A 9852-nucleotide genomic window follows, 5' to 3' on the forward strand; every position below is an offset into this window, starting at 1 on the left:
AAGAGGGCAATGGGCCCAATTTTTTCTTATTAACACTCCCTCCATCCCAATTTCATCTTTCCATTTCCTTTTGGCATTTTTGCGAGACAAGTTTTGTTTCGTAAATATTTTCAAATATACATTTAAAAAAATTATAAAATTAAATATTATTAAAGTATTCGTTGAGATAATAAAACAAGACACACACATGACTATGTATTTTTATATACCTCAAGAAAAATCAAAAATATTCTTTACAAGTTTAAATAGTGCTTGAAAAAGAATGAAAAAATCAAATTAAGACGGAGGAGGTACCAAAATCCAGCCCAGTAGAAAAGCAAAACATACGTAGTAAAAAGTCTGAGGTTAATATGGATAAGAAATATACAGTTCTTCAGCCCACCTTGATTCTTTATTTACACGTTCGTTGTCCCACTGAGATTAGAGCCTGTCTTCTTGTCTGCTCTATAATTTGCCTTGTATTGTCCCTATCCTAATTCCATCCCCTCTTTGTCCTTCAAAGAGGAAGGAATGACCTTTATACAGAATTAAAGTTTAATCTAATAGTACTACAATGGTAAACTTTCTCTCGAGTAGCACTAATCATCTCTAGTCACAAAATTTCAAATCAAGGTGAAAGGTGGCATTATTTGACACTACAAAAAACCGAACCAATTTATTTACAGAAATCAACACTATGAATCACCACCCACAGGCCACAACACATAATACAAGATCTAAACATATAGAGTGGAAGAGAAATACATATAGAGAAGATACACTCAGAAGTGCAATGAAATTACAAAATACCGAATTGCAGAGATTGAGGTCTAGTTGTGTTCAGATTCTTGTTTTGTCCATGGAAGCCTTGGGATTGGATTTGTAGCGCCGCTCTCATACCCACTACTGTCCCCTGATTCATTCATCTTCTTCTCCATTGCTATCAACCTCTCTTTTGTACTTCCATGGTGTGTGCCTCTTCTCTCCTGAATCAAATCAAATCAGGAGATGAAGGTAGAGAAACTTGAAAACCCTGAACCCACAAACTTACATCTCTGAATGGGAACTCTTCAGCTTCGAGCATATGCACAACATGCCCCATTTTAGGCCGTTTTTGAGCATTTGGATCCACACAACGCAGAGCCACCAACAGTACACGTTTCAATGCTCTGGAAGAAGGCTTTTCCTGCAACTTCGGATCCAAAACACCCTCAGAGTTTCTGCTTGAGACCATGGATTTGAGCCAATCAACAAGGTTCACCTGATACCACACACACACACACACACATTAAAGCTAAAGTCATTATGTAGGAGTATATCCTAAAAGGACAGATAATTGCAAACCTCTCCTGGAGGTCGGCTATAATCAACTGGGTTTCTTCCAGAAATGATCTCCATTAACAGAATCCCAAAGCTGTAAACATCACTTCTCTCGTTCAACATACCAGTGCTAGCATACTCTGGAGCCACATATCTAGAAATTGACATTGCAATAATGTTAGCATAAAATCATACATTTAAAATAAAAAGGGCAGATATTCATGGATTTGTTCCTGACCCGAAAGTGCCCATAACGCGAGTTGTTACATAGTTTTTCTCAGAGCCTAAGAGCTTAGCAAGACCAAAATCAGACACTTTAGCATTCCATTGCTTATCAAGTAAGATGTTGCTTGACTTTATATCCCGATGAACAACCTTTGGCTCAAGTCCTTCATGGAGGTAAGTCAACCTACATATTTATTTCCAAGATCAAAACTTCAGAGACCACTATCAAGATTATTGATCATCAAATGACAGAAATTGTTTACCCTTTTGCTGTTCCAACAACCACCTTCATTCGAATATCCCATGTAAGAGGACTAATAGGTCCTACATCTCCATGAAGCCACTGCTCCAAGTTGCCATTGTCGACATACTCATAAACAAGCATCCTTCAAACAAACCAAAACACTTCTAAGATAACTGCATTTGCAGGTAATGGTTAGATTTCTTGACATTGAAAAGAAGAAGAAGCTACCTGTGAGCTCCTTCAGCACAATAGCCCAGCAGCCTCACCAAATTCTTATGCCGAACTCTTCCAATTGCTTCTACTTCAACCTTGAATTCCCTCTCTGCTTGGCCTCTGAAGTTAAGAACAAAATTTAGACAAAGAATCACTAAATGCATAAAAAGAGGCAATCATAAAAGCTAATTTCACCTGTTGTTGAGTAAATTTTTGACAGCAACGAAGGAATTATCTTCGAAAGCACCGCGATAGACAATCCCATATCCACCTTCACCGATCACATTCTCGTCGGAGAACCCATTTGTGGGAAACCTCGAGCTCTCTCAGAGTGTACCAATGGCCCCAACCAAGATGCGAGACCTGAGGACCCACCATCGCCATGGTCGCCTGCTCGCCGGAGCGTCCATCTCCACTTCCAAGTGAAGAAGACCCTGTTCCTTTCTCCGGGTAAGAAATCCTGTGGTCCTTGCCAATCTCAATGTGAATCTTCTTCTGATGAGGTAAGGTCTCCTCAATAGGAGGCCTAACCAGAATCCGCTGGTCGGATCCTTCACCGGGTCGGATTCTGGTACCGGGTCGGGTAAGGTCGCCGGTTTGGCTTGTGGTGTTCTTCGATACGGATTTCTGTGATTTCTCTGGACACATCTGGGATGTTGAGTTTGAAGCTGTAACTGGGATGATTTCTAGGGTTTGTTTCTTGTTGTTGTAGCTAGTCTTCTGGGTTCTGTTGCTGTTGCGCTTGGAGGTGAACCATAGTGAGATAAGGAAGAGTACTAGAACAATTCCAGCTCCAACGCAGATCCCTAACACCATCCAGAGCCGCAGGCCGAAGATTGAGGTGCGCTTCGACAGTTGATCGTTGAGAAACCCTTGTTTATTTTCCGACATTGTTGGTGTTGCTCACACTGTCTCATCCCCCAATTTCTCTACTCTGTTTTCTTCTTCCTGAGTTTTAATGGTGGAGAAGAAACAGAAGGAGTTGAGCTAATAGCGATTGTGACGGTGGTCGTGGTGGAACAGAGGGATTTTCCGAGTGGGGACTGAGTTGTAATTACTGTGTGGGGTTTCTTCTTCGATAGAAAGAGGAGTAGTAGAGAGGAACCGGAAAGAAGTGGTTTGATGGGACCTTTTGAAAAGAGGGAAACAAAAGGACAAATTTTGAAATTATATTTAATTCCTGGGGAAGTATCCATGATTAATGTTTATTTAAGATCTATAAAATGTCAAAGAGAGAGAATCTAGACACGGGCTAGTGCAAACCTTCAATTTTAATGCGTCTAATGGTGTCGGTCGAGGGATTTCGAAACGTAGATTTTGTTTTGGTTTTACTAGTTATTGCTCATCATGTACTGTTCTTTTCTGTTTAATTTATTCACTGTTCAATCATGGGTCTGTGCGTCAACAAATGTAAATGTTTCTTTTTTCTTACAAAATACTCCAGGCAAGGATGAGTACAAACGAGTATCTGTTATTATCTGAAATTGAATGTCAATAGATTGTAAAAAAGTAATAAGGAAAATTTATGGTTATAGTATAAAGGATGTCATACTGTGAGTCCGTGACACATGACATGACAAGCAAAAAGCTTGCATTTTTCGTATAGTATAAAACTTATTACCATAAAGCCCTTAAAAATCCTAGCTGATACACATAAAAACGGGTAAAGGGTAAAGCACCCTTTTGATGTCTCTCAGTCTGAAGCTTCTTAATCTTAAAGGTGGTTTGGTTTGATCAAATTAGAGATTGTCATTAAAAAATAGCTGTAACAAGTTAATTCTATATCAGAGCAACACAACACTCTGAATTATCAATAGTATGCAAACTTTGCGTTACAACAAAAAGGAAGCTGCAATAATAAGGCTAATCTCTTAGTGTGAACAAGAAATGGTAGGAGTATAAGTAAAATTGTCAGTTTACAAACATTTATGACCTTGTAAGACGTAGCATAGTTTCATGGCCTGTGAGCACTAGTTGATGGATTTAGAGAGAAGGAATGTGCTGATTTGCTAGTCTCCATTGTGAATGGCATCAATGTTTTCCCATCACGGAAACCATATTGATCTGGATCATAAACAGTCATGGAAAGTTCTTGATTTCCATATGCACAGCCTACTCCTCTACTGAAACAAGAAACTTCATCTTCCATATTAAAGCCAATTCTTGCTGGAGTTTGCTGGGCAGAGTTCATCCCTGACATGTAATATGGGTGAAAAGATGACCCATTTCTTAAAGCTAACATCTGCAAACCAAACAAACAAACATGTCTATCACTCCACTTCATACAAAAATTGGCAATGGAATGGTATTTTAAAAAGAGTCACCTGAACTTGTTGCTGAAGATGTCTTAAATAGTCAATGGCATCATCCAGCATCGAAGCCTTGTCAGTCTGCATTGCCATGGATTCATTTCATATGAATTTTGCATACAGAGATAATAACATTTTGAATTCAACAGATGTATATACCCTATTAGAATTCGGAATGAATTTCTGTAACGCTTTCAAGTTCTCGTTGATCTTCTGTCGCCGTTTCTGTAAACACAATCAAGCACATACTCTAAGCAATTAAAGCTAAAAACATAGGCTCTGAAAAATCAAACCCAAAGTTCAAAAGAAGAAAAAAACCTTCTCTGAGAAATTATGAAATTCAGCCGCTCTAGTCCGCTTTAGCGAGCTCCTGCTCGGTGCCGGATTCCGTGGAATCTCAATAGCAGCATGATCTCTCTGCTTTCAAAGTACACAAATTCAATTTATAACTTGGCAATAATGAAACAGTTAAAATAAATTGCTCGAATTCACCTCGATATCCGAATCGAAATCGCCGATCATATCAACGGAAGAAGCTATCGGACCGGAAATAGCAAAGCCACTGCGGTCCGTCTCCCAGACGCGCAATTTTCACTTTGAAAAAAGAAATTCAAATCGGAGGATGAGTCAATTAACCCGATCGATTCCGGAATTTCCGGGACCGGTTGCTGGTGGTGCTGGAGCTGAGAGTTTAGCGGCGACGGCGGGGAAGAGCTCTGGAGTAGAGTTTGGAGAAGATCAGAGATCTCTTCGGAATTGAGCATACATCCGTTGGGATCCGCCATGGAAATTGACCGACGAAATCACAGAGATAAATGCGTCCTCTGTGCTGTGGAATTCGGTTGCGTTTCTCTTTCTATAGGCTTCTTATTGGATTGGTAACGAGAAGTGATTATTAACGTTGAAACTTAAGTCCTCTCCGCCTTAATTACGGTTAGGGATTTGATTTATTTATTTCCCGGTTTACCGAAAGAGTTTAGACCGGTAGCCAATTGCCTTTCCTGTTATAAAACATGTCAACTTGGGCCAAAACGGCTTGCAAGTGAGATAAACCTTTATTCGGACTATACTGAAACTACATAGGCCTAACAGTATTTATCTTGATATAATTTCTTAACATATATCTTAACGTGTTTTCAGATATATATATTATCTTGGAAGTGTTCATTTAATCATGCAGGTGAAGTAGATGATGTTATAATAGCATACATCATAGTCTATGATCGAGTTTGTAATTGTTGAAATATATATAAAAGTATGCTTTCTCGTTTTTCTCTGTTTGCTCTATCATCTTGCTTAGTTATAACTTAGTTCCTTTCGCTTATGCATTTTATCAATCATTCCTTTAGAGAGTAGATCATGATAGCCGCCTTAGTTCCCTAATCATATATATGCATGACTTTTTCAATGATGTCAAAAGGGGGAATAGACCTGGCATATCGGTTGTTTAAGTCAGGGGGGAACTATTACCATAAGAAGCGACCTATGGAAACACAAAGCGAGACTTGATCAAGGTAAAGTGTTACTTATCACTGCTTCTCTAAACATGTTCATACATTAGAAGATTCAATAGTTCTCTAAACATGTTGCCTTAAATATATTATCATGTCTTATATAGTTTGTCATCATTAAAAGGGGGAAATTGTTAGGTCAAGCTAGTATTGTTTTACCTCATTTTCTCTAGTTTTAATGATAACAAACACTTGCTTTTAACATCTACATTGAGTTTACTCAGTACAGGTACTTAGGAAGCGTATGGAGTGGAGCAGAGCACGGAAAGCAAGTCACGATGATCAGGAGCAGGTCGCTATGCATGAATCAAAGGTCGCGACGATATACAAAAGGTCGCTTTACTGACAGAGAAAGGTCGCGACAATCACAGACAAGTATCTGTCAAACGTAAGATGTTGTAAAGTCTAAGCTGTAAAGACTTATCAACGACGAGCACTAGTGCCAAGCATAGAAGATAGTCGCGAAAGCCATTGGAAGGTCGATGCAGACGATATACCATCAAAGCGACCTCAAGACTATAAGACGAAGCGAATTGCCTTCGGCACTTAGAAGATATGAAGATGTTAGAGCGTGTCTCTCACGTTCTATCATATCATTTAGATACGAAATGATATAAGTATCTAGCCAGACATTATCTTTTAGCATTATTTTATCTTTTAAGTTGAGTATCTATCTTTTATTAACTAGAGATTTAGTTGTTGCAATTCAGTTTAGATTCGATTTAGTTAGTAGATTCGATAGACCAGATGTTAGATGGTCTATATATATTAGAGATAGCATTTTCGTCATGTGTTGGCGAAGAGAGGCGAAACCAGGCATTTGTGAACGTGAAAGAGAGGTTAGTATAGTTGCTTCATAGATCTAGCTTGCTTAGAAGTTTCTTGTGTATGAAACTAGACTGTAACTAGGATTGGAAAGCAATATACAAGTTTGTTTGCAGAACACTGTGTCATTAAGTTTATTTCCGCACATTAAAGATCCTTACGATCAGCAAAGTTAAACTTAAGACCACAAGGTTGCTGCCGTCGCGACCTAAGCAAAGATCAACGATCCTACAATTGGTATCAGAGCAGGAACCGTTTTGTAATCAACCATGTCTTCCTCGACTCCAACTCACGGACAAACTCTCAACAAGCCACCTCTACTAAAGGAAGGCGAACTCGACTGGTGGATCGAAATGCACAAGACTTGGATCAAGCAGATGGACGCTCAATGTTGGAACGTCATCGAATTAGGAGATGAAGAAGTCCCTGAAGATATCACCAGAAGCGCGATGGACGCTGCCTACTACAGGAAGATCGAAGTTAATGCCAAAGCTCGCCAGATGATCTTCGTCGGCCTACAGCGCCATGATGTTGACAAGGTAAAAAGTCTCCCTACTGCCAGCAAATCTGGGATACAATCATAGTCATTCACAGAGGAAGTGAAGACATGAAGCACAACAGGAAATTCATGTTACAACGCGAGTTTCATGCCTTCAGACAACTTGAGAATGAAAGCGTCCTTGATTGCCAGTCGCGATTCTTCGTGCTCACAGATAAGCTAACCGTTGCTGGCCACATCATCCCAGAGTATGAGAAGACACTCGATGTCATACACGCTATGAGCGACAAATTTGAATGGCTCGGAGTATAGCCCTAATGTCTGAAGAAACCAAAGCTCTTCCAGTAGCCAAGATCTTTGGGAAGTTCTATGATCAAGAACAAGGCGACAAGCTGAGATCTTTGACAAGAGGAAGCGACACAAAACAAGTCGCTTTGAAGCTGTCAAAAGCTCTAGACAGGATGGAGAACCAAGAAGAAGAAGATGATGATGATAAAGACGTAGTCTTAATGACCAAGATGGTCAAGCGATTCTTAAAAACAAGAAAGGAACCTTACCCTCCTCATCTGACCCCCAACGCGACCTCAACAGCTACACCTGCTACAATTGCCAGCAAAAGGGGCATCTAGCAAGAGACTGCACCAAGCCAAAGGTTGAGCAATCTGAAAAGAAGGCACTTGTGATCACTTCTGCATGGGGAGATGATGATGATGATGATGTAGACTTACATGAAGGGTTCACAGGCTTATGTCTAATGGCTGGAGAACAAAGTTTCGAAGACTCCGAGGTATCAATCTCACTCCCTAATAGCTTCACTAAAAAGATTCACATGCTTGATAAACCTGATTTAATCAATATAATTCTAGGAATAATAGAAGAAAGCGAGCGACTACAAACTGAAAATGATAGATATGAAAAGGAAATAGAAGATCTTCATGCTGAATGTTTAGATTTATCTACTAGGCTAGCAAATAAAGAGATAGACTTTCAAAAGGCTAAAGAAACAACCTTGTTAACCAAGGAGTGCTTGGGCTGCAAAGGTAAAGCGCTTACTAAAGCGTCTACACAAGCACCCACTCCTGTTTCTATGGCAAGAGAAAGCCTACTTGAAACTAATGACCTAATAAAAAGGGTCATCCTTGATGTCGCTGGTATCGCATCCCTAATTGAAGAGCGATCAGTTAATCAAACAGTGTTTGTTAAAGCGAGAGGGCTTGGCTGTGAATCTGATGATAATGTTAAATCCTCATCCATGCATGAGAAATTAGCCAAGGAACTCGCTGAAAAGGCTGACGTGTTGGATAAGGCTCTTCAAGCTTGCAAAAGCAAGAATGAGTTCTTAGAAGACAAAGTGAAAGTCTTGGAAAACCCCAAACATAAGTCAAAATGGTATCATGGGGAAAAAGCTCATGCCATGTATGTATCACAAGCCCAAGGGACTCACGAGGTCAAGGGGTGCACAAAAAATGCAAAGCCCTTTAGACCAGGACGTGGAAAATATGGGCGAGTGATCTATTACGAATGGTGTAGATATTGTGGTTTCAATGATCATACTATCTATAACTGTAAGAAGAAACAGGCTCGTGACAACAAGGCCTTATGTTTCTCCTTGCAATGATGTTGCTCATGAACAATGAATCATCGCGACCTCAGTACCAACACCAACGACCTTCAAATAATACCAAGCGATATGATAATAATCACCAGCGACATCAGAACATTCATCAGACATATCAAACTCAAGCAAATCAAACATGCTAAACCTAGACCAAAGATAAAACAGAATGCTAGGATCAACTCTAATCATAATGAATCCTATGAAACTGCTCCCATGACCTTCAATATCATTCATGCTGATGGGACACGCTCCAAAGCAACCCACGATACTAGTTCACCCAGTCAAGCTGAGCTTCACTGGGTACCAAAAGTTTGAATTTTTCTTGCGTAGGTTGGAAGTGCTAAGGAACGATGGTAGTTAGACAATGGATGCACTTGCCACATGACAGGCTTCAAAGAATATTGAATTAAACTCATTGTGAAACTGAAGAGCAAGTGGCGGATATCTTCACCAAAGCCTTGAACAAGGATCAATTTGTCAATCTAAGGCTCCTTCTGGGAATGATCCCCTTCACATAAGCAACTATGTCTGTAAGTTCCCTCTACTCTGACTAGAACTATCTGCTTATATATTGATATTGGGAACTTAGGACTCGCTTGAAATGACTGACAAACTTTAGCATTAGCTTTAGTCTCTCGCATGCTCTGGTTTGATGCCTTTGTGAAATAATTAGGTGAATCTTCGCGACTTAATAGATCTTGCTAGAAATTATGGACCTGCATGCTCTTCTTTGAAATCCTATGAACATAATCACATTGATCGCTTCTTAGTCCATTACAAAGCCCAACGAGATATGATATGTGATTATAAAGTGTCCCTAGCTTAATCTTGTGTAACGTTCCCTATGACCCTCATAGCTCACAACTGGGAATATCCACTTGATGTTAAAGTCCTACCCAAATTTGCAAATTGCATATGCATATGTACTATTCTATGTGTTTTTTGTCCTTCAATTTTAAATGTATGCATGTGTCTACCCCACCTAGGACTGAGAGTGAATAGATTAGGACCTCTATGTTGCTAATTCTTAAACAGGTACGTGTGTTTTTGGGTCTGTTGTGATATCGCTTGTGCTCTTTAGAGGTCGCTTCGTCTCTACAGGGTATCAC

At 39.7% G+C, this 9852-nt stretch overlaps 1 protein-coding gene across 1 annotated transcript; it reads right to left on the reverse strand.

Annotated features, from left to right (window-relative positions):
* Positions 1-809: 809 nt before the first annotated feature.
* LOC141250333 (uncharacterized) lies at positions 810-2872 on the reverse strand. The gene is given in 10 exon segments (XM_073669930.1): positions 810-965; positions 1031-1240; positions 1324-1453; positions 1538-1708; positions 1788-1910; positions 1997-2101; positions 2177-2289; positions 2291-2540; positions 2542-2680; positions 2716-2872. Coding segments are annotated over 10 exon segments (1554 nt in total).
* Between the last annotated feature and the right edge of the window lie 6980 nt (positions 2873-9852).

This window comes from Phyllobates terribilis, unplaced genomic scaffold (assembly GCF_046119375.1).
Source record: "Phyllobates terribilis strain yellow unplaced genomic scaffold, ASM4611937v1 Scaffold_5557__1_contigs__length_50769, whole genome shotgun sequence".
Taxonomy (NCBI): domain Eukaryota; kingdom Metazoa; phylum Chordata; class Amphibia; order Anura; family Dendrobatidae; genus Phyllobates; species Phyllobates terribilis.